The sequence below is a fragment of the Petaurus breviceps genome, unplaced genomic scaffold (genome assembly GCF_028583685.1).
Source record: "Petaurus breviceps papuanus isolate PSGF00001 unplaced genomic scaffold, PetGlider_PUasm1.0 64, whole genome shotgun sequence".
NCBI lineage: Eukaryota > Metazoa > Chordata > Mammalia > Diprotodontia > Petauridae > Petaurus > Petaurus breviceps.
The window spans coordinates 9334006-9359139 of record NW_027186428.1 but is presented as its reverse complement, the minus strand read 5'-3'; the positions used below and the strand labels follow the sequence as shown (position 1 = coordinate 9359139).

At 41.5% G+C, this 25134-nt stretch overlaps 1 gene segment (V, D, J or C); it reads left to right on the top strand.

Moving 5' to 3' along the window:
• The first annotated feature begins 14665 nt into the window (after positions 1-14665).
• On the top strand, positions 14666-24755 carry LOC138173798 (Ig gamma-2A chain C region, A allele-like). The segment is given in 5 exon segments: positions 14666-14796; positions 20299-20592; positions 22219-22254; positions 22609-22929; positions 24167-24755. Coding segments are annotated over 4 exon segments (909 nt in total).
• Positions 24756-25134: the final 379 nt, after the last annotated feature.

The following is a 25134-nucleotide window of genomic DNA, read 5'->3' as shown; positions in this document are numbered from 1 at the left end:
CTGTAGTCAGGAGGACCTAAGTTCAAATCCAGCCTCAGACACTTGACACACTTACTAGCCAGGCCTGTGACTTTGGGCAACTTACTTAACCCCAATTGCCCTCCGACAGAGAGAGAGAGAGAGAAAGAGAGAGAGAGCGAGAGAGAGAGAGAGAGAGAGAGAGAGAGAGAGAGAGAGAGAGAGAATAGACTGACCCATATGGCAAAAGAGGTCCAAAAAGCCAATGAGGAGAAGAATACTTTAAAAATCAGAATTGGCCAAATGGAAAAGGAGATCCAAAAGCTCACTGATGATGAAAATAATTCCTTAAAAATTAGAATGGAGGGGCAACTAAGTGGTGCAGTGAATAGAGCACCAGCCCTGGAGTCAGGAGGACCTGAGTTCAAATCCAGCCTCACACACTCAACACTTACTAGCCATGTGACCTTGGGCAAGTCACTTAACCCCAATTGCCCCTTCAAAAAAAAGGCAAAAAAATTAGCATGGAGTAAATGGAAGCAAATGACTTTATGAGAAATCAAGAAATTATAAAACAGATCCAAAAGAATGAAATAATTGAAAACAACATGAAATATCTCATTGGAAAAAACCACTGATCTGGAAATCAGATCCAAGATAAATCATTTTAAAATTATTGGACTACCTGAAAACTATGATCAAAAAAAGTCTACACATCATCTTTCAAGAAATTATCAAGGATAATTGCCCTGATGTTCTAAAATCAGAGGGTAAAATTCAAAGAATCCAACAATCTCCTCTTGAAAGAGATCCCCAAAAGAAAAACTCCTAGGAATATTGCAGCCAAATTCCAGAGTTCCCAGGTCAAGGAGAAAATATTGCAAGCAGCTAAAAAGAAACAATTGAAGTACTGTGGAAATACAATCAGGATACCACAAGATCTGGCAGCTTCTACATTAAGGGATCAAAGGGCTTGTAATATGATATTCCAGAGGTCAAAGGAGCTAGGATTAAAACCAAGAATCACCTACCCAGCAAAATTGAGTACAATACTTCAGGGGAAAATATGGATATTCAATAAATAGAGGGCTTTCAAGCATTCTTGATGAAAAGATGAGAGCTTTTCCAGTCAAAGACAACTTAGAAAGTTGGCAGAAAGGTCTGTTGTACTGGGGTGAGAGTGGAGCACAGTCTGACACATGACATGCTGCAGCAAACCAGCAGTAAGCCTTTGGGTGGGTGGGGGGGGAGGTTGACTGAATCAGTGGTGGCCGTGGGAGTTTCCAGACCTCTCACCCCAAATCGGAAGATTTTACAGGGGTCCCTTTGCTGGCACTAGGGGCAGCAAATAGCTAAAGTAAATAATGAAATAGATGGCTAGAGTGAAAATTTTGTGTGTATGTGTATGTAGATATATATGTCTCAAGATCATATAATTATATATGCCAAATATTAAAAATTGGGTTCTTAATTTTCTGATTTTTCAGTTATTTGAATTTCTTGAATATATCATCATAACAATTTGCTAACTTGCATCACAAGGCAATTATACGTAATGAGCTGAAATTCCATCCCTTTCTGGAACTTGAATCAAAATGAAGGACATAGATCAACTACAAAAGTTAAATGTTCGTTCTACAAGTCAGATCTTCATGGATTCTAAAAGATTCTCCCTTCAGCCTATTGCCGGTAAGGTCCAAATATCTGGCTTAGATAAGGATGCGGCAAGAAGTATGAAAAAATGGTTCCTGATGGGACATCCTCACTGGAGACATAAGGTTTGAGCTAGCCGTCACTAGTTATTAGCAAAGCAAATATGAATTGTATTAAGATCTATTTTTGCAAGAGATGTTAATAGAAATGGGGATCTTCACAAGAGTGCTGCCGAAAGAAGCTGCTATGAAACCTCCTTTATTCCAGAATGTTGATTTCCATAGGACCAGCATTAGGAAATGTTCTCAGAAATCAGATAAATTATAAGACATCCAAATCATAAAGATATGATGTACTGAGCAAACAGACAATCCGAATGAGATGCCCTTCCTTTTCTTTCATTTCTTCCTTATGCATCTATGTTCTGTATAACACCTGTTTGCTTGCTAGGGACTGCCCCTAACAGCTTATGTCAATGCATCAATAAAGAAATGTTGTTAATATTTACAGAGGGTGTAGCCCAGTAGCAAATTCTGCTTTTACTGTAAGAAACCAGATCATTGGAAGAATGAATGTTGCACCTGCCTCTATGGGATGAAGGGAATTGGGGCTAAACCTCTCCAAATCCCCTGACCTAGTTTCAAACCCCCCCCCCATTTTCCTCTGTCCTCTAAAAAACATCCCAATTGGAATGTTGAAAAACTCTGATCCCTTTCCATGATTCAAACATGAAATGATTTTCTCTCACTCCCTAAAGGACAAATAGAAGGAATTCCCTGAGAATAGGTCTCCATTTCTGTTAAAACTGATAAACTCTCCATGATGAAAGGCAAGGTACTCTCCTATCCTTGGAGGAGAGGGAGATGGAAAGTGAGAGGAAGAGAAAAGTGAGCCAGTAAGAAAAGAGAAGAAAGATGGGAACAGGGGGGAAGAAAGGGAAGGAGGAGAAGAAAGTGAGAGGAAGGAAGAAAGAAGGGGCGGAGAGAGAAGATGGGAGAAGAAACGTAGGAAAAGAGAAAAGTAAGAGAGGAAGAGAGAAGAGAAAGGGGAAAAGAAAAGAGAGAGGATATGAGAGGAGAAAGAAGAGGGGAAAGAAGAGAGAGGAGGGGAAAAGAGAAGAGAGAGAACAAGAGAGGAAGAGGGGAGAGAAAAAAGGAATAGGTGAAGAAAGAGAGGGGGAAGGAAGAGGGGGAAAGGAAAAGGAGGCTAAAAGAGCAAGGGAAAGGAGACAAGGGAGAAGAAAGGAAAGAGAGAGGTGAAGAGAAAAAAAGGAGGGGAAGAGAGACAGAAGGATAAGTAGAGGCAAAAGATAACAAAAGACTTGTTAAAAAGGTGTTCAAGAATTAAATAAATCCAGGTTCCTTTCATTCTTTCTTGTGGTAATTTCTCCTCATGCTCTAAAAGTTTTCTTGAAGATGTGAACAGATGGGGCGGCTAGGTGGTGCAGTGAATAGAGCACCGGCCCTGGAGGCAGGGGAACCTGAGTTCAAATCCGGCCTCAGACACTTAACACAAAAACTAGCCATGTGACCTTGGGCAAGTCACTTTACCCCCAATTGCCCTGTCTCCCCCCCCCTCCACAAAGAAAAAAAAAAGATGTGACCTGTGAATGGTCAGACCCATGAATCCCAGTTTATTTCAGATATCACACCTTCATGTTCAAGTCACCCTATGCGCTCTCTCTCTCTCTCTCATATAAATACACACACACATATATACATATATAAATGTAAACTGTTCAACTTTAATAACTCCCTTATGATTTCTCTTTACTGTTTACCTTTTCATGATTCTCTTGATTCTTGTATTTGAAAGTCAAATTTTCTATTCAGCTCTGGTCTTTTCATCAATAATGCTTGAAAGTCTTCTATTTCATTGCATATCCATTTTCCCCCCTGAAATATTATACTCAGTTTTGCTGGGTAGGTGATTCTTGGTTTTAATCCTAACTCCTTTTACTCTAGAATATCATATTCCAAGCCCTTTGATAACAACATAGAAGCTGCTAGATCTTGTGTTATCCTGATTGTGTTTCCACAATACTCAAATTCTTTCTTTCTGGCTACTTGCAATATTTTCTCCTTGACCTGGGAACTCTGGAATTTGGCTATAATATTTCTAGGATTTTTCCTTTTGAGGTCTGTTCCACCCCATCTGTGCCAGCATGGCCCACATTGGCCTGGGCTACACTCCTCTCCCAGCCTGGTGCAATAGACCTTTCTTGTCACTTAACACAAAAACTAGCCATGTGACCTTGAGCAAATCACTTAATCTCAATTGCCTACCTTCCCCCCTCCAAAAAGCAAATAATAATAATAATAATTTGTAGAAACAGAGACATATTTCCTACAAAGCTTTGTAGCAAGAAATACAGACATTTGGGGCAGCTAGGTGGCACAGTGAATAGAGCACCGGCCCTGGAGTCAGGAGAACTTGAGTTCAAATCCGGCCTCGGACACTTAACACAAAAATTAGCCGTGTGACCTTAGGCAAGTCACTTAACCCCAATTGCCCTCCAAAAAGCAAAAAAAAAAAAAAGTACAGACATTCTCCACCCCAAATATCTACGAACACATAGCACCAGTATTTGGAGATAGTAGGACCAAACTTAAAGAATTTTCTACCAAGCACTTGCTACATAAAAGTCACTTCTAAGTACATCATAACTGCAGGATGAATTGGCATCTCAGCTACTGCTGAGTTTGGCTTCTACCACCTGAAGCTGCGCTAATGCAACAGTGGGTAACAAACTGGCCAGGATTCCCATCATTGGACTTCTGGCGGTTCACCGTCATGACCTTTTTAAGTTCACAGGGTCATACCCATCTTTAATATTCCAATACTACGAGAAAGAAAGAATTACACAGAGAGGCAAAGAACAGACATCTCTGTTCACAATGCCTTATAGCCCCAGATAAGTTTCAGCTATGTCTTCCCTTAATCACAGTCAGACAGAAAAGAAGAAAACACTTTGGTCAACTAGTGCCTTTTGAATCCATTCTTAGTTCCAGCTCCTCAGAAGAAGGTTCCTCTTCTTCATGTGTTAAGCAGAACAAAAATAAAACCTTCACATGGACCCATCTAGGATTCAAGCTCCATACATTAACAGATAACTTTGCAGAAGCACTTCCTCAACCTCTTCTGCTACAAGGAAATGGAATCAGCTAAACACACTACTAATATTCATAAGGACTGAGCTTGGTCAGTCACCCATGACAAATACAGTTGTGAAGTATGCAAGAGACAAGTAAATGGGAATACTGAAGATTAGGCCCCCATGATATTTGATAAAATATTAGGACAATTAGTTAATAGCAAGAAGGAAGGAGATAGAGAAGGTAAAGCCCAGAAGATCGCAAGGGAAAAGAAAGTCAAAACATTATGCAAGACAGCATGTATGTAAGAATCTGATATGTAGGTCTATGGACCAAGACATTTAGAATAGCTAAGACAGTGAAGGAATTAAATAATCTTTAAAGACAATTATCTGAACCTAGAAGTAAAAAAAAACCTCAATATGGAAGACTTTCAATTCAACAAACATTTATTCAACTCTTGCCACAGAAAATGGTGGCCTGCCAGACCTAGAGGAACCCCTATCTCCCACAAACTCTTCAAGAAATTTCCACAAGTTGGGGTGGCCAGGTAACACAGTGAGTAAGAGCACCGGCTCCAGTGTTGAGAAGACCTGGAGATCGAATCCCGGGCTCAGACACTTAGCACCCACTCAGAAACACCTGGCCGTGTAACCTTGAGCAAGTTACTTAACCCCAATTGCTTAGGGGCAGCCAGGTGGCTCAGCGAGTAAGAGCACCGGCTCCAGTGTTGGGACGACCTGGAGATCGAATCCCGGGCTCAGATACTCAGCACCACACCCAGAAACACCTGGCCGTGTAACCTTGAGCAAGTTACTTAACCCCGATTGCTTAATAAAAAAAAAAAAAGAAATTTCCACAAGTGCACCACAAGCAATAATGTAAAGAGTACCAAAAAGAAGCGTTTAGAGGCCCTTCACATAGTCCAGGACAGTACAAAAAGACTGCCAGAATCCTTCAGAACACTCATCTCCAAACCTCCAGAGACAAACCAGAGAGGCTAAAACACAAAGTGCACAAGCAGCATGAGCCGAGCAGGAGATAGACAGGCAGAAGGACCGGCAGAGAAGACCAAACTGCACCCAGATGGCCCACTCAGAGCCACACCAAGGAAGAGGTTGAAGCAAAGCACCTCACTTCTTCCAGGAAGCCTCCAGTACAATCAACAGCATCTGTTTGGGCACTGTCAAGGTCACAGCAAGGGATGGAGCCAGCTCCAAGTTCAGGATTGTGCAAAGAGAAGAACACAAGAAGCCAAAGCTTAAACTTGAGTCTAATCAGTAGGAGATCGATTCAAAACCCAGGAATTCCTGCAAGAAAATGAAACCTGATCTTAGCCACTATATTAACAACGAAGCACGCACATTCAAGAGGGTATCACAGGTAAACACACTAACACCACCTATGTCAATTATTGGATAGGAGTCACTGGAGAGCTTCTAGTAAGTATTCTAACACTATCATGTTCACTCGATCTGGGCAGAAAGGAAGACAGGCTAGGAGACATAATAAGGGGTTAAATAAGCTTACTTTATTCTATTCTTTTCAAAAGGGTTGCTGATAATGGGAGCACCAACTCCTACAGCATTCCTTAATTACTATTCTTTCAGGGGTAGGTAAGAATATAGTAGAAGCTACAACCCTTATGGGTTCCTTAAGCTTTAGTGGGTGGCCAGTTGACGCAAACACACATGCACATTCTTCTTGTGTATTCCTATTCCCCCTAAGCCTTGATGGGGGACAATCAAGGCATGCACAGAATTACTCTGTCATAATCCCCACTTACTGACTAGTTCCCACTTGATTTATAGGGTAACAGACAAAGAAAACATTTTTCCAGCATTAAACTCCCAGGTTAACTTTAAAAATATCATCATTCAGCACAAGCATAGTAAATATTACGTCATCTTCATATCTCACTGTGCAGTCACAACCATGTTTACCAGTTTACAACCATGATTCTGGGAAATTATATCTAGTATCCTAGGAATTGTAATCTAAAAATAATAGCAAAATCTTCCTCACTTATAAAGAGTTAAGAAGCAAACAGAGTCTGACCAAGGCACAACATCCCAATGCAGAAACCAAGGATGATGGAATGAGTTAATGCCTACTACACACAAATCATGGGGATGGGGAGCATGGCAAATATCCATACTTTCATGGATTGTTTAATGCTGTTGATGGGAAAATGAGATCTACCAAACCTTCACCATTGAAGAACACTGTATCTGGGCCCCCCTAACCCCAGCTTAACTAAGGGGAAGTAGTAGGGAGAGGAGGGAAATCTCCTGGTCCTGTATTTGTTGCAGTGATAACAACTTGAGAATTCAAATAAACATTTCCTTGGATAAAAATACATTCAAATCTCCCTCATAAAAATCAAGGTAACCTCAAGGTAACAAAAAGCAGTCCAGGAAAGTAAAAATAAGTGAAAGCTAAAGGCATGAAAATTAAAAACAATCGACATTAGGGTTCTCTGGGGTCTCCAGAAGTCCCCACCAAAGTTCTAAAAATTCTCATATTTTTCTTGCCCAGAGTTCCACAGATAGGAAAGGATCCCCCAGTTTGGGACAGAGTTAACCCAAATTGTCCCAGATCAATACCTTCTTTGCTCACTACATTGCTGACTAGTTTTATGGAAACATGAGATATTAACTCATGCCTCTCTAGTTCCACCAGTGTCCAGCATCAGGACCAGGATAGCCCCAGCCCCAGCAAACCAGAAGCAGTCCTTAAGAGTAACTTAATCAGCAGCAGCAGTGGCAGCAGCTGCTTCCAGAGCTCTCAGTCCACAGATGGTAAGGGGATTGAAAACTGGTCAGAAGGAGATTACAGGGGTCTCTTTGCTAGCAGTAAGGCAGGACACTATTGCTTTGCCCATACTTTGATCTGGATCACAACCCTGTGTGGCAGCCCTGGGGTGAGGAGAAGCACTAGCCTAGCAGAGCTTGTGGCCACAGTGGAGGGGAGACCCCCCTCATATTTCCCGGGCAGAAAAAAGTGCCTTGTGGTTACTCAGAAACCAGAGCACAAAAGAGTACAAAACACCTCTCCTTATATCATACTACCTTTGAATAACTGAAAACTTACAGGTCCCTGTAGCAGCAAGCACCCCAAGCGTGTCCTCAGGGTTTGCAGCTACCACAGGTTCTTGGATCTGCTTTGTTAAAGGGAAGCAACTCAAAATGGGTTAACAAGCTTACTTTAATCAGTCAGACATATATCGTTTACCTTGTTCAGGGGAAAAAGGTCAGCACCCCAAACTTCAAAATATACAGACAGAATTATCAAGACATTAACAGATCAAGTAGACAGCTTTCCAAACTGTCCAACCATTACATCCATACCCAGTCAACATCTGGGTTTCCACATCTGGGTTTTTCAAAGCCAGGGGGACTCTCAACAACGGCTTCCCAGAATTCAGATCAAATCACAGAACACTTCTCAAAGTGAGTCCCAAAACAAAGCTACACATCAGGGCTTATACAGCCTTCTCCTGGCTCAGAGAATGTAACAACCTTATTGACTCACTGGCCAATCAAGAAGTATCTACTGAAAAACAAGCCTCCCTCCCCAGGCTTCAGGTGCATTTTAGCCTAGGGGCAGGGAAGATCTTCCAAATTTGCATTCCCATTACAGTCCCCTAGAAGTATCTCTGAAAAAAGCTGCACAAAACCCCTGGAGCTTTGAATAGTGCATCTTTCACCCTGGAAGCAGAGCCCTACTTTAACAAACACCTGAAAGTCAAGTAATAGGCTAGAACTGGTCTCAGGCCATGGAAGAGCTCAACAAGGATTTTGAAAATCAAGTAAGAGAAGTAGAGGAAAAATTGGGAAGAGAAATGAGAGTGATACAAGAAAATCATGAGAAAAAAGAATCAACAAGTTGGTGAAGACAAAAAAAAATACTTAAGAAAATAACACCTTAAAAAACAAACTAGATCAAATGGCAAAAGAGGTCCAAAAAGCCAATAAAGAGAAGAATGCCTTAAAAAGAAGAATTGGAAAAATGTAAAAAGAGGTACAAAAGCTCACTGAAGAAAATAATTCCTTAAAAATTAGAATGGAATAAATGGAAGCTAAGATTATGAGAAGACAGAAAGCAATTAAAACAAAGACAAAAATAAGAAAAAATAGAAGACAATGTGAAATATCTCATTGGAAAAACAGTTGACTTGGAAAACAGATCCAGAAGAGATAAATTAAAAATTATTGGACTACCTGAAAGCCATGATCAAAAAAGGGGACCTAGATACCATCTCTCAAGAAATTATCAAGGAAAATTGTCCTGACATTGTAGAACCAGCAGGTAAAATAGAAATTGAAAGAATCTACTGATCACCTTCTGAATGAGATCCCAAAATGAAACTCCAAGAATATTATAGTCAAACTCCAGAGTTCCCAGGTCAAAGAGAAAATATTGCAAGGAGCCAGAAAGAAACAATTCAAGTATTGTGGAACCGCAATCAGGATAATGCAAGATTTCACAACTTCTTGGCATATGATATTCCAGAGAGCAAAGGAGTTAGGATTATAACCAACCATCACCTTCCCAGCAAAACTGAGTGTAATCCATTGTAATGGCAAGCAAAGAAGTAGTTAACACCTTGTTTCAGCTACTGATTTAACACCTTGTTTCAGCTATTTAATTAACACAGAAGTAATTAACACCTTGTTTCATTTCATGATTCTATCAAGTATTAAGATCCAGAACTTGTGAATCCCACAACTGGTGAACCTTAGAACTCATGAACTCCTGTAACAGGAAGGGGAAGAGCTAATGACCATATATAAGGAGAGGGCCAAGCTAGAGAGAGCAGAACTGAGAAGGGAGATCTTGTGGTGGAGAAGAAGAAAATTTGTGGTATCCAAGCACTCTATGTTTGTCTGTTCTCTCTGGGTTGATGGTTGTTTGTGATACTTCCCCTTGGACCTTACTGGAAGACCTGAAAAAGGATTTTCTGGTTGTCTGTTTACAGAAGTCCTGGAGGAGGATTTTGGAAGTCCTGGGACTTTACTGATTATTTGTATTGACCTCTTGGACCTTGTCTGTGGGTCTCTGTTGATTTCACAAGCAGATAGTGAATTGATGATGGTGCAGGCAATGTGTATGAATATTGTTGTGGCTCTGTTAAGCTTTGTCTTCCCAGAAACAGGAATAGTGAAGGACTTGATGTGGACTGGACACTGTGAACTTCAATGTGGAACAGGAACTAAACAAGCAACTGGACAAAGAGCTAGACAAGGAACTGGGAACTGCCTGCCTTTGAACCCAAGTGACAGTTGTATAGATTCAGGCAGAAGCTGGGACCATGGAAGAGGGAACCATGGAAGCTGAGAGCCAGCCTCAAATCAAGATGAAAAGATCTCCTCTTGGATACCTGATTCTGACTGAGAAGATTATGATTTACTGTGACCTAGGGGTGGAGAACTTTGACCTTTGTACTTTGTGTCCATTAAGGAGACAATCCGATTAAGGATGATTGAATAAAGGACTTACTGAATGGTTGTTCTTTGTGGACTTTAAGCCCTTAAGGATGATTGAATTAAGGACTTACTAAATGATTGAGTTACTAAATGATTGTACTTTGTTTAAAACTATGTGGCCACTTTGGTGAAAATTATGTGGCCATTTTAGTGATAAGTTGTTATGTCATAACATTGTGAATGCTGTACTTTGATTTCTGTGAATGATTTGCCTTAATTTACTGGTGAATAGAGAGCTCACTATACTATATAATCAGAACCTTGAATATGTTCACAGCAGCAGTCCTCTAAAAAGCTGTGTGGCTTCATATCCATAAGGTGGGAAATGGACATTCAATGAGATAGAGGACTTTCAATCATTCTTGATAAGAAGATCAGAGCTAAATTGAAAATTTGACTTTCAAATACAAGGCTCAAGAGAAACACAAAAAGGTAAACAGGAAAGGTAAACCATAAGGGACTTAATAAGTTTAAACTGCTGCATTCCTACATGGTGTATAGCCAAGCACAAGCAACTTCCAGGTTAAAATTACTGGCATAGAAAACTCCATTTAATCAGTGACAAATTAAGGCAAAACATTTACAGAAAAGAGAAAATCAAAATACAGCATTCATCAAGTATAATTAAATAATTTCCATATACTACTCCACCCCTGGAAAGTACATTCATTTAGTCAATCACAAAGTCTTCTCTCCATTCAACAACGGGAGATTAGTTTCCAATTATAAACAAAGTACATTCATTTGGTCAGTCACAGAGCACAAAAAGTCAAAAGTTTCCCATCCCTGTATCACAACTGAATTACAATTATTATCAGCACAGCATTGAATACCCAAGGGGTAGTCTATTCTTCATCTTGACCCAAGGCAAGTTCTCAGCAATCTCAGTTCCTGGGGAGACAAAGCTTACCAAAGCCACAAGATACATTGCCAGTGTCCTCATCAATTCACTCTCTGCCTGCAGAACAGTCTTGGGACCCCTGAAAACATCAACAAGACCCTCTTCCAGGATTTCTGTTAGCATACAACAAGAAAATCCTTCTTTAGGGCTTCTAAACCAACAGCAAGATTCCAGAACCTCTGCAACAACAACACTGTCCTTCACCAGCAGACGAATCTGGCAAAACAACATCAAAACAGACAGACAAAATACCAGCATCACAGCCATGCCTCCTCAGTCCTCGGCAACTCTGGGTGGCAGTTCTCAAAAGTCCTGGGCAGCTCCAACTGGCCCTCAGCAATCCTCTCTCTCTTTCCCTCTCTGCCTCTACAATGCTGCTCCCAAAATTTCTTCTGGCCTCCTCTGCTAGGGCCTGTCTCTAAATCCACCACACCAGCTCCTCCCAGTTCATCCCTCTCTCTTCACATCAACAAGTCCAACTGACAAGTGGGATTCACAAGCTCTGGGTTTTAACACTCAACCTGAAAACCAAGCCAATACAGGGGGATCTTTAAATTCCATTACCATTACATATGGGAAGATGATATTTGTGACTCACAATATCTTTCTCATTATTAGGATAGTTAGAAGGACTATATATAGCCAGAGGGCACAGGTATAAACTAAATATGAAAGAATGATATCTAAAAAATAAAATTAAGGGATGAGAAAGGAATGTACTTGGAGGAGGAGAAAGGGAGAGGTAGAAAGGGGGAATTTTATCTCACATAAGAGAGGCAAGAAAAAGCTTTTACAATAGGGGTCAGAGGAGGGGGAGGTAACAAGGAGTGAGTGAACCTTACTCTCATCAGAACTGACTCAAAGAAGGAATAAGATACATAGGCAATTGGCTATAGAAATCTAATTTACCCTACAGGAAAGTAGAAGGGGAAGGGAAAAAAAGAGGGTGGAGGTTATAAAAGGGGAGGTGCAGATTGGGGTAAGGGATAGTCAGAAGCAAAACACTTTTGAGGAGGGACAGGGTGAAAGGAGAGAGAGAGAGTAGAATAAATGGGGGTAGAGAGAATTGGATGGAGGGAAATACAGTTAGCAATAATAACTGTAAAAAATATTTTGAAGTTTCTCTAATAAAGTTCTATAAGGACAAGAAGGTGGTATTTTTGTTCTTCTTATTGGAGTTCAGTTTCCTAGGCTCAGGACAAATTGTAAACATCTGACAGATTAATGTCTTTTGAACCCTGGTAATTTACAGCTATGCTGAGTCATGCAGGTTTTGTGCCTGCTGGCTCTGAGCCAGTCAGGGACCAAATCTTTGCTATATATCCTGGGAGGCTGACATTTTGATTTTGGGGTTTGCTCATGAGAAGGATCTTTTGATTTCCTGGTTGAGACTCTGAGTAGCCATATGTTCAGAGCCTCCTGACTGCATTTATGTCTGTGCTCCCTCACTCCAGTGATGTAGGTAAAGTATATAGCAACATTGCTTTACTCAGACAGTTGGAGCCCTGTCTGTTGATCTTTGTGCTAATTTCTGTGCTTGTATTTTCTCTGCATTTATTTTCTCCAAGTTCAGGGCGCTGACCTTTTCCCTGAACTAGTGAATGTAATTAAAAGTAGGATTGTCAACTTCTTTTTAAGCAGTTTTTCCTTTAAAAGTAGATCAAAGAATCTGTGCTAGCAGACCACCCTGTGTGCTAATGTGGTTGCTAGTGTGGATTTCTCTAACATATAGATAACTGAGTCAAATTTATAAAAAATAAGAGCCGTTCCCCACCTGATAAATTAAATAAAAATAAATAAATAATAAAAATTTTAGAAGATTAGTTTTCAGATGAAGCAATTAAAGCTATCTATAGCTACATGAAAAAATATTAATTCACTATTGGTTGGAGAAATGCAAGTTAAAATTCCAAAGTACTACCTCCTACCTATTAGATTGGCTAATAGGACAGAAAAGGTAAATGACAAGTGCTGCAGGGGATGTCAGAAAAATGAGACATCAATGCACTGTTGGCAGAGTTGTGAACTGATTGAACCATTCTACAGAGCAATTTGGAACTATGTCCAAAGTGCTATAAAACTTTGCATACCCTTTGATATTACCCTTTGCAATACCATGACTAAGTCTCTATCCCAAAATAGATTAAAAAAACAAAAAGGAAAAGGACCTAGATGTACAAAAATATTATAGTATTATATATTATATAATATAAAATATTATAAATGTACAACAATTATAGCAGCTTTTTTCTGGGAGTAAAGAATTAGAAATTAAGGAGATGCACCATCAATTGAGAAATGGCTGAACAACTTGTGGTATGTGATTATGATGGAATGCTACTGTAACTATTAGAAATGATGAGCAAGATGCTCTCAGAAAAACCTGGAAATACTTGCATGGGTTAATGCAAAGTGAGATGTACTGGGTACAAAGGAACAGCAATACTGTAAGATGATCAATTATGAATGACTTAGCTATTCTCACAATTCAATGATTCAAGACAACTCTGAAGGACTTATGATGAAAAATGCTATCTATCCCCAGAGAAAGAACTGATGGTGTCTGAATACAGATTGAAGAATACTTTTATTTTTTACTTTTTTAATTTTTCTTGAGTTTTTTTTGTCTGTTTTCTCGCACAGTATGACTATTATGGATATGTTTTGCATGACTACACATGTATAACTTATATGGAATTGCTTGCCTTCTCAATGATGGCTGTGGGGGGGAGGAAAAGAATTGGGAACTCAAAGTTTTAAAAAATGAATTTCAAAAATTGTTTTTACATGTAACTGGGGGAAAATTAAATACTAAATAAATATAAAAAATTAAAATAAAAAATATTTTCCATGTAATTGGGAAATATGTAACAAGACAGATTTTTTTAAAAAAAAGGATAAGGATTAGAGAAAAAGCTATGACTGAGAGTGGTATTCAAAGAAGAAAACACTTCATTCAGTTTCCTCATCTATAAAATGAGAGAGTTAGACTCTAAGGTCTCTTCCAGGTCTAAATCAGTGATCCCAGGATCCTATGTCTAGTCGGTAGCTATGTGCAAAGGAGTCTCAGGAGGACATAAACATTCCGTGGTACTTCAGCTGTCAGGAATCTAGAGAACTGGTAGCCAAGCTCTGAGCTATGACCACAGGATTACTAAAAAGGAAAACATAGGAGAGTCCCATAAATTTGGACTCAGTGCCCACACTGACATCTGACTACCTGGCACATGGCTTTTCTGGGCAACTTCATCTTCTTTCACCATGTCTCTGTGACACTGGGTCTAGAACAGTAGCCACAGGGGCTTCCCATCCCTTATACACACCAACATCCACACCCACACCCATTCTCTTTGTGGAAACCTCCAGCTCTAGCCCTCTGTGACCTCATTCTCACAAAAAACCCCATGAGACAAAGAAAAAGGGAACTGTCAGGACTCAAATGCCCCATTGGGTTTCAATCCCATTTTTAGACTGTGAGGCAATGATGTGGAGATGTTTTCACACCTCTCCTATTAACTCTTGGAAAGGGGAAACTGATGACTAAGTAAGACAGGAGGGCCTAGCATATAGTGGTGCTGCAAGCCCATAGGGTTGGTGAAAACTCAGTACAGCAGCCAGAGACCCTGCCTGATATGACATTCTTCAGCTAGACCCAGACTCAACCCTCTGTGAAACCTCATCCATTTGGAAAAGCTCTAGGGTAAGTAAATCAGGTAGACTTGGGCAGATTTATCCATATTTTTCTCATCTAGAGAGCAAAGAGAAAAGGGCATTTTTGCTGAGAGAGGTGTGAGTAGACTGTGGTCACCAGTCACATCAGACCTAGCTCATGGAAGGACATTCAGGTGGAGATACTGCTATGTGGGAGGGAGAGTGAAGTTCAGAGGGCAGGGGGTCTGGCACTTATGTGAGAGGATTATAGACATCATAAATAAAATTTATATTTCATATCCAGGAATAGACCAGATTCTAGTTCTGAGGGGTCAGGAAGTACAAGATAAGATGACAGAGAAGAGTAAAGGGTTGAAATACAGACAGATATAAACTCAAAGGAACTAAGGAAGCTCAGGCAAATCAGGGGATAATAATGGACATCTAGCAGTGACAGTGGATGTAGGAGAGTAGACATAGTAATACAGAGGCCAGAACAGTCTGTAGACCAGAAGTTAGAGTCCAGGGCTTAGAGTCTTGGCAAGTAATGGGCACAAGAATTGAAAGGACAGGGTGTGAAGAGGGAGTGGCTAAAAAACTTGAGCTGTCTAAGTATAGAGGTGCTAACCAGAAAGAAGGGGATATAGGATGTTCAGGGATCCCTGAGCCAGGACAGAGCACAAGGCAAGGAAAACGGACCTGAAGTAAGGATATGAATTGATCTGATGAAGATCATCTAGACTGGGCTGCTCTAAGTTCCAGGGGCTATATCTAAGGGAAATGGAGTCTGACAAGGCAGAACTCTCAGACTGGGCTGGGAGAGTATGAGATGAAATACAGGAAAGGAGAATAAGGACTAGGGAGGAAGAGCCCAAGGATAGAGAGAAATGGCAAGATGTGGTCTGATTGGGAATACTGATAAGAACAGAGTATAGACACAGAAATTAAGGAATGAAGGATATCAGGAATCTGGGAGATGAGGGTTATCAAGATACAAGAACTGAAAAATTCATAGCCCAGTTGTTGAGGAGGATGTGGGCATAGGAGCTAACAGGAGTAGGGACATAGGAGCTGAAGGAGTTAGGGATGAAAAAATAAGATAATCAGGGCATGGGAACTGAGTGGGGCATGGAAGCATGCCATGTGGGTACCAGAGGTCCAGGGACAAAGAGTGCAAGTCCTTGGGAGACAGAAGGTACAAAGTCTTAGCTAGAAAGGACCCTAAAGCTGAGGGAGCAGGTGGTCTTCAGTTCAGCAGAGCTACCACCAGCTAAAGTGCAAAGGTGGTATAAGGGAAAAGAGAAGGACACAGAAAGTGCTGCAAGGTGCCACAGGATCCTAGGGAGTGGGGTGCTCAGGAACTGAGGCATTCAGAACAAAACAAGGAGATAGAGTATGGACTAAAGGACCAGGTTTGAATGATCTGGCAACAGCTTCTTTGGCCAGGATGCTCTGGAGCCCAGGGGTAAAGTTTAAGACATGAAGTGAGCTCTGAGGCTAGCCATGAAGTGGAACAAGTCATAAGTTCTGGCAGGCAGGTCTGAGGGATCAGTGAGCCTGGAACTAGAGGACAGAGCAAGGAGGCGCTAAGAAGGCTATGAGAATACATGTATGGACTCAAAAGAGGTGTAAGGGGGAGGGCAGAAGAATAGTTAACAGGAAGAAGCAAACATCAAGTACAAGAAAGGATCTATAAAGGAATAGAGCTGACTTGTAGAATAGGTTCTGCAAGAACAATGCTTAAAGTAGCAAGAGGTATGGAGTCTGGGCCAGCAGAGCACTGGAGTATGTATTTGTAAGAGTATCTGGGTGGGTGGCCAGGTAGCACAGCGAGTAAGAGCACCAGCTCCAGTGTTCAGAAGACCTGGAGATAGAATCCTGGGCTCAGACACTTAGCACCCACCCAGAAACACCTGGCCGTGTAACCTTGAGCAAGTTACTTAACCCCGATTGCTTAGGGGCGGCCAGGTGGCTCAGCAAGTAAGAGCACCGGCTCCAGTGTCAGGATGACCTGGATCAAATCCGGGCTCAGATACTCAGCACCACACCCAGAAATAATAACTGGCCGTGTAACCTTGAGCAAGTTACTTAACCCCAATTGCTTAAAAAAAAAAGAGTATCTGGGGGTTAAACTAGGAAAGATCACAAAGCATGGAGGGTGAAGTTGAAAAGCTGAATAAATACAGGGAAAGGTGGCAAGAAGAACAAACTATGAGCTGGCAGGAGGCCCAGGAACTAAATCCTAGGTGATTCATAGTCTGACAGTGGCAAAGTTAAGGGTCTGGTCTGAAAGAAGTAAGAAGTGTCAGAAGGAATAGGGGGTAAGTGAAGAGGTGAAAGGAGTTGACCCAAAAGAAATAATTGTTAGAAACTAAAGAGGTCAAGAGGGGGTTATGGGCAGAAGAGCTGAGAGTAAGGGAGGGGGAAGGGGAGAAGTAAAAGGTACTAGAAAGGGGTGGCCAGGTAGCACAGTGAGTAAGAGCACTGGCCCCAGTGTCGGGATGACCTGGGGATTGAATCTGGGCTCAGACACTTAGCACCCACCCAGAAACACCTGGCTGTGTAACCTTGAGCAAATTACTTAACCCCAACTTCTTAGGGGCAGCCAGGTGGCTCAGCGAGTAAGAGCACTGGCCCCAGTGCCAGGATGACCTGGGGATCGAATCTGGGCTCAGATACTTAGCACCACACCCAGAAATAACTGGCCGTGTAACCTTGAGCAAGTTACTTAACCCCAATTGCTTTAAAAAAAAAAAAAGGTACTAGAAAGCAAGGAAAAGGAAAACAGGTGCAAGCACCAAGGGAGACAGTAATGCAGGGGGGAACTAGCCATGGGCACAGAAACTGAGAATACTTGACTACCAGGAACTGAGCTGGCAGCTGAGGAGTCATGGCAAAAAGAAAGTCAAGTATGGGAATTTGGTAGTTTAAAGCTGAACAAAGAACAGGTAAGAGAAAGGCTGATGAAGCAGTATTCAGAAACAAGGAATGAAAATCACAGAAATGCTGAAGAAAAAAAAGTAGAGTGAAGGAGAAGTGGATGGAAATGGAGACTCAGAGAGTAAGCTATGAAAGGGCAGTTTTGCTTTAGGTACTCAGATAAAGGAAACACATGGTAGGGTAGATAGAGTTCAGGAATTGGGCTAGGAGAGAGGTGGTATAACAAGGAGCACAGTATTTAGGAAACAGAGGCTTGAGGGGACATCTGAGACTAAAGAGGTAGAGGATGAGGATATAAGAAAAGCTATGGGAAGGAGATGTGAACCCTAAAAGGGACCTAGGACTGAGCTCAAAGAAGACATAGAGGAGAGGAAAGAATTCTGAACTGCATCCAGCTAGCAAGAGGATAAAGGAGCTATAGGTCCTTGGGTTGAGAGTGTGCCCAAAGCTGAGGGAGAAAAAATATTGGACCTAGAAAAGAGTAGGGATGCCCTAAGAAGAATGATAATGACAAAGGAGCTAAAAGTCATATGGTGAAATACCTAAGCATTCAGAATGAACAAAAACATGAGCTTGTTAAGGATAAATGTATCCAGGACAATTCTGACCACTGTACCCAGACCAGGCTACTCTAGGACATAAGGACTGAGCACCAAAGAACTAAGGTTCTAGGGGGGACAGAGCTTAAGATCTGGGCTGGGAGGAGTGTGGGGAATAGGGGGTACAGGACTAATAGGAGACAGAGGATCTGACAAGGCAAGCCTCATATGAGAGCTGCCATAGTTGCCATAGCTGTCCAGCGTCTTAGTTCAGAGCAGGTCTTTCCTTTCCCTCCGCTATCATTACTCCCAGCTTCTGAGAAGAGGAAGCCAGAGCTCATTGTGTGAAAATACCAGTAATATCAGCCTGTGAAATACAATGCCTATCAGAGTACTAAGCATAACCCTATCTCTCAGATTCCTTAATCTGGTTTCACCTCCATGCAACACCCAGGCTCCTGACTGATCTTTCTGATTTCAAGTTCCATGTCCCTTTGAAAATGGGGACTAGAGACTATGAGGCAAAATTCCTGAGAATAGCACCAGAATAGAAAGGAGGGGGAAGACGGCGCAGGAAGTACAGATTTAATCAAAGCAGTGTGGCAGGCAGGTGCCATGAGTAAGAGTGCAGGGGATACAAGTGGGAGCATGGAAACAGAACAGAGGAAAGGGAGATAACGGGGTCAAAATGGCACAGTATTAGATGAGCAGGTCTGAGAGGACAAGGCTGAGAGGAACAGGAATTCCAGAGCTGATGAGAGGGGAATGGAGAACTGAGAGACTCCACACAACCTAAAGGCAGCACCTGGTATGAACTGGCAGATTACAAAGCATAGGAAATGCAGGAAGAAGGTTAATAATAATAACTAATATTTATATCATGCTTTAAAGTTTGCAAGCATTTTACATATGTTATCTCATTTGAAGGACAGCAAATTCAAGAAAAATGGGCACTATGGATATTATTATCCCCTTTTCCTACAAATGAGAAAACTAAGACTCAGAGAAGAGTGTGATTATGGTTACACAGCTTATCAGAGATGGGATTTCAGTATAGGTTTTCCTGATTCCAATTCCAACTGTTCAATTTGCCACAATGATTCAAGATAAGATTAAAGAGTCAGGGACCCAAAGCTGAAGAGGACAAAGGACTGAGATGACAGAGGGAAGAGTTGAATGACAAGAGGACAAAGAGAACAAGACTGAGGGGCAGAACTGAGGGGTAAGGAGATTACAAACTGATAAGAAAAGTAATAAGATGGCATGGAGAGTAAAAGAAAAAGAACAAGGCTAAGGATGAAAGGGATCTGTAGATGATAAGAATGAAGCACAAGGCTAAGATAGTAGAATGCAGAGGCAGGGTACTTGGAACTAAGAGGAAAGGTCTCATTAATATCCTCTATTCCTGTGCCCTATCCCAGGAAAGACATGAGAAAACTCTGGTCTAAAGCTGCCATGTGTCAGGTGTGGGAGATAACTTTCCCCTGGTGAGATATGTTTCAAGTTCAGAACAAATACCAGCTCTTGTGCCAGAACTAATAGTATCACAGACTTGAAATCTGGAAAAGGTAGTTTTAACATAGAGTCTAACTACATTTTACCAGTGAGGAGGTAGAGATTCAAATCCAAGTATTCCAAATCCTGCGCTCTTCCCATAAAATCACTGCTGCCTCCCACCATAAGGGCTGAGAAAACTCCCAGAACAGAAGATGGGCAACTTTTACTCCCCAACTAGCCCACTAGAACATGCCACCACTCAAAGTCCTGCCAGCTAAATGACACAACTGTAAGATATGACTATATTGGCCGTCTCCTCTTCCCAGAGGATTTGAAGTGAGAAGGCTAGAGATTAAGATTAGTAGCTAAAGACTTCTCTAAAAGAATGAGAGGAGTCTAATGATTATGTTCCAGGTCATATAGCTCCTAGAAGTCAGTGGGACAGGAATGATTGAAGGAAGGAAAAGTTCTATGCAGGCAGAGTCTGACTCTGTGCCCCTATGATCTAAGTTGAGAGCTCAGTGGGTTCATACTGGTGTTTCTATATCAAAGTCTGTCTCTGTCTTCTTTTATAGCCAAAACCACAGCTCCATCTGTCTTTCCCTTGGCACCCAATTGTGGACAGGCAACCTCTTCCCAAGTAGCTATGGCCTGCCTGGTGTCAGGTTACTTCCCTGAGCCTGTGACAGTGACATGGAATTCAGGGGACATCTCCAGTGGAATCCAGACCTATCCATCTGTCCTCCAGTCCTCAGGACTCTACTCCTTAAGCAGTCAGTTGACAGTGTCAGCAGATGCTTGGCCCACCAAGTCATACACCTGCAATGTGGTCCACCCATCCACATCAACCAAAATTGACAAGAAAATTGGTAAGAAAAAAGGGGAAAGAATACAGGGCAGAGGGTGGACATTTATAGTTTTAGAGATTTGTAGGGATGGGAGAGGATAAAGATGGGGTACATGTGGTTTAAAAAAAAGCCTTCAAACTGGGGGAAACATTGATCTGGGAGAGCTGGAGAAGCCATAAATATAGAAACTTGGGCAACTATTGACTAAGGAGATGCTATAAAATTATGCTTCCTCCTGTCATAGAGGAAAGTTTTTATGAATGGGAAGAATGAAATAAAATTAATATAGTTCTAGATCCTATAATAATGATAATGATAATAGCTAACATTTATATAGCACTGAACTACAACTATTTTCTCATTTGATCCTCATAGCTACCCTGCAAGGTAGGTGCTATTATTATCCTCATTTTACTGATGAATAAAATAAAGCAAAAAGAAGTTAGGAGACTTGCACGGGGTCACACAGCTAGTAAGTATCTGAGGCCAAATTTTAACTCCGGTCTTCTTGACTTTGGGCCCAGGGCCTAATCCACTGTTCCACTAGTTTGCCTAGCTATGTGGAAGAGAAAGTTTGTAATTTCCTGGACTACAAATCTATGAGTTTCTGTGATCTGGCTTCAGGATGAAAAAATTGTGACATTAGATTCACATTTCTTAACCCCTTATCGTGTTCTTTCCTGGCAGAATTAGGAGCTCAGAGTTGCTTTCCATATGACCTTGGGCTTTACTCACTCTACTCTCTGGGCTTCTGTTTTCTTTCATGTAAAAAGAGCCCACACGCCCTAGAGTTCGGAGAGAAGTAGTCATTCATTTTCTGGAGGTCACATAATAATAACACCTACCCCACAGGAAGATTTGTAGGATCAAATAGGGTACAATGTAAAGTGATTTTCAAACCTTAAAGTGCTATATAAAATACCAGTTGTAGACAGGGAACCTCTTCCCACTGGCAAATCCTATCCTCCCCACTGCTTCATCTCTCTCTGAATGCCTGATAGCAAGGCTTATGTCCTCTCTTTCCCTGAGCTCCTGAGGTAGGTGATTCTCACTACTCACTAAGTCCTACCAGATCAACCATGAATTTTCAGTGCATGCTGTCTTCTCCTCTCTATCCTTCAAGCTTCTAATTTCCAACCTAGACCTCCTGGCTCCCTGATAATCCTCTGACCATTACTACTAGATCTGGAAAAATGACTCCTCATCTCCATACTGCAAGATCATAGGTTGAGAGTTGACAGAGACATCTAGTTGTCCCCTCTTTTCATAGAAAAGAAAACTGAGGCCAAAGGAAAAGAGATGACTTGCCAAAGGTCATCTTAGTAGCTACTATTAGTAAGTAGCAGAGCTAGAATTTGAACCCAGATCCTCTTTCCACTATGCCAGGCTGCCTCATTTAACATAGAATTACCTGTAACACCATCCAGTTCCCCCTTACAGGCATCTGTTCTTCTATAAGCAATTACTTTGACAGACATCTACACTCTGATATAAATGGCTAAAAATGAAGGAGGTTGAGTAGCAAGCCAGAACTCTGCAAATTCAGGCTGATGATCCTAATTTTTAGATTGGAAATACTACCTCTATACTTGAGTATAAAACTAGTACAATAAATATATATAACCTATTATCTCTTCTCTTTTTTAGAACCCAAGACGACCCCAGTGTGTACATGCTGCAAAGGTATGGGTGGGAGACGGGAGGTGTTCTTAATAGTTCCTAATAGGACTATCCAAGAGTAGAATGGATGCGTCAGGAGGAATTGGGCCTTCCACTCACTGAAAGTCTTCAAGCAAAAGCTAGATGAGCTTTCATTAGGTGTGGTACAGAGGGAATTCTTGTTACAGGAGCCTATTGGACTCTGAGGTCCCTTCTAAGTCATATTCTGTAGTTCTATGAGAATGAGAGGAGCAGGTAGAATTTGGGGACAAGTATGGAAAGTTTGAATGATGAACTAAGGTTCCCCCAAAGAATCTGAGCACATTATGCTTTGGGCCCTGGAGAGCTGGTGACTGACTAATATCTGTCTTCTTTCAGACTGTGATTTCGGTGGACCTTCTGTATTCCTCTTCCCCCCAAACCCTAAGGATATCCTCAAGCCCTCAAGATCCCCTAAAATCACCTGTATGGTGATTGACGTCAGTGATGCATCAGATGTTAATATTGCCTGGTTCAAAGGTGATAAGAATATCAACAATGCTGGATTGACACAGAAGAAACTAAACAATGGCACCTTTCAGGTGGTCAGCACTCTCCCTGTAACCCACCAGGAATGGCTGAGTGGCATGATGTATACCTGTAGAGTTGACAACAAAGACTTACCATTTCCTGAGAGAAAGACCATCTCCCATACTAAGGGTAAGAAGATTGGACTTCTTGGAGTCACAATGGGTTCAAACTTGTCCTTAGCCCTGAAGACTAACTAACTAAGAGGTTAAGGATTCTATTACTCCAAAGAAAGGACAACTTATCTCAACTTCAGGGTATAGTAGAAAGAAAACTACTAGATTTGTTATCATATAATCATATGATCTGGTTTCAATACCTCTTTCTATCACTTTCTAGCTGTGTGACCTAGGCTTCAATTAGGTCATGTGTAAAATGAGGTCCTTTCCAATCCTATGATACTAGGAAGTTCTTCCCCTAATACTCCTGAGCACAAAGTACTGAGATGAGTCTCTCAGTTTTATAAATAGGAGCACTGAACTTCAGGAAGATAAGTTTGTTAGCTTCACGGATGGTCAGATCCACATGTCCTCACTCACAGATAGGGCTTTTATCCCTAGAAACTGTAGCCTTTTACAGGTTCTGGGCAGGGAAAAATGATTCAATGATGTACTGCGAAACAGGAAATAATATGATAGACAAAAGACAAATTGAAATTTAAGAAAAACATCCAAGAAGAGAGGGTGTGGTGATGTTTAGAGTTAGGGAGGAGGGTAGGAAGACTCTTATCCTTTTTCATGGAAAAATACTAAATCGTGGCAGCTAGGTGGCACAGTGAATAGAGCACTGGCCCTGAAGTCAGGAGGACCTGAGTTCAAATCTGACCTCAGACACAACACAAAACTGGCCTGTGACCTTGGGCAAGTCACTTAACCCCAATTGACCCTCCAAAAAGCAAAAAAAAAAAATACTAAATCAAGTTATATGTTTCCAATATTTCTACATTAGTCAAAATGCCCTAAGTCTCTCTCTTCATAAGCCTGAGAGAACATCTGGTTTCAGGAGTGAAATGTGTCTGATCAGGAAAGAATAATGTCAGGATTCCTTTGTGGGAGAGTTTGTCCCTATGACCAGGGGAGATTGTGTCTTCAGGGGGTAAAGGGCAAAGAAAGTATTAAGAAAAGTCAACACTCAAGATTCCAAGGTAAAGGGAACTGAAATTGGAGAAAGAGTCAAAGAAAAACATGGTTTAACCAGCCAGGAGTTCAATAAAGTGCAAAAATAGGAAGAAAACTTGGGTCTTGGGGAGGGAGAAGAGAGTTAAGTGATGACATCTTAGTCCCTTTAGCTCCCAGTGTCTGTTCACCTGCAATAGCAGAGAGATCTGGCCTCCCCAGGGCAATGCTCACATTTTCTCCTCTTCCTAAAGGTGACAGAAAGAAGCCTGAAGTATATATCTTTGCTCCACATCCTGATGAGTTAAAGCATAAGGATACTGTTAGTATTACCTGCCTCATAAAAGATTTCTTCCCTGAAGAAACTGTTGTTGAATGGCAACGTAACAACAATCCAGAATCTGAAGATAACTATTCCACCACCAAGGCAATGAGGGAAAAGGACACCTTCTTTGTCTATAGCAAGCTCACTGTGAAAAGATCAAATTGGCAAGAAAATAACTCCTACACCTGCACTGTGCTGCACGAGGCCTTTCCAAACCACATTTCCCAGAGGACAATCTCTGCATCCCCGGGTAAATGAGAGAGCAAAGAGAATCACACACACACACACACACACACACACACACACATACACACACACACACACACTTTTCATCCCCTATTCCAGGGAGAGCCAATCTCCCTGTCCTCTTCTTTCCTTATCCCAATTCCCCACCATGGGGCCTTCCCTCCTTCACATTTTCCAGTGTCTGGTGATGGAAGCGTCACATGTAAATTGTAAATGCAAACTTCCCATTATCCTCAAGCAAAACAATAAAACACCCAGCACCATATCTGGAATCCCTCTGACTGGACTGGTTCTTTCTGGAACTGACCCCTGGGAAGGTATTAAGAAAGGGGAAGAGTTATCCAATTCTGCAGTTGACACCAATGTCAGTAGTTGTGGTAATCAAGGAACACAGTCCAGAAACTTCTTTCTCACCAGAGAGAGGGAGAGAGAGAGAGAGAGAGAGAGAGAGAGAGAGAGAGAGAGAGAGAGAGAGAGAGAGAGAGAGAGAGAGAGAGAGAGAGAGAGAGAGAGAGAGAGAGAGAGAGAGAGAGAGAGAGAGAGAGAGAGGAAAAGTTGACCTCATATCTCAGTCCCCTAAACCTCAGTAAGGGCTCTTTTGTTGTAAGAAGGACATGGAGTCTGTCATTACTGCCACTCAGAGGCTCTTGT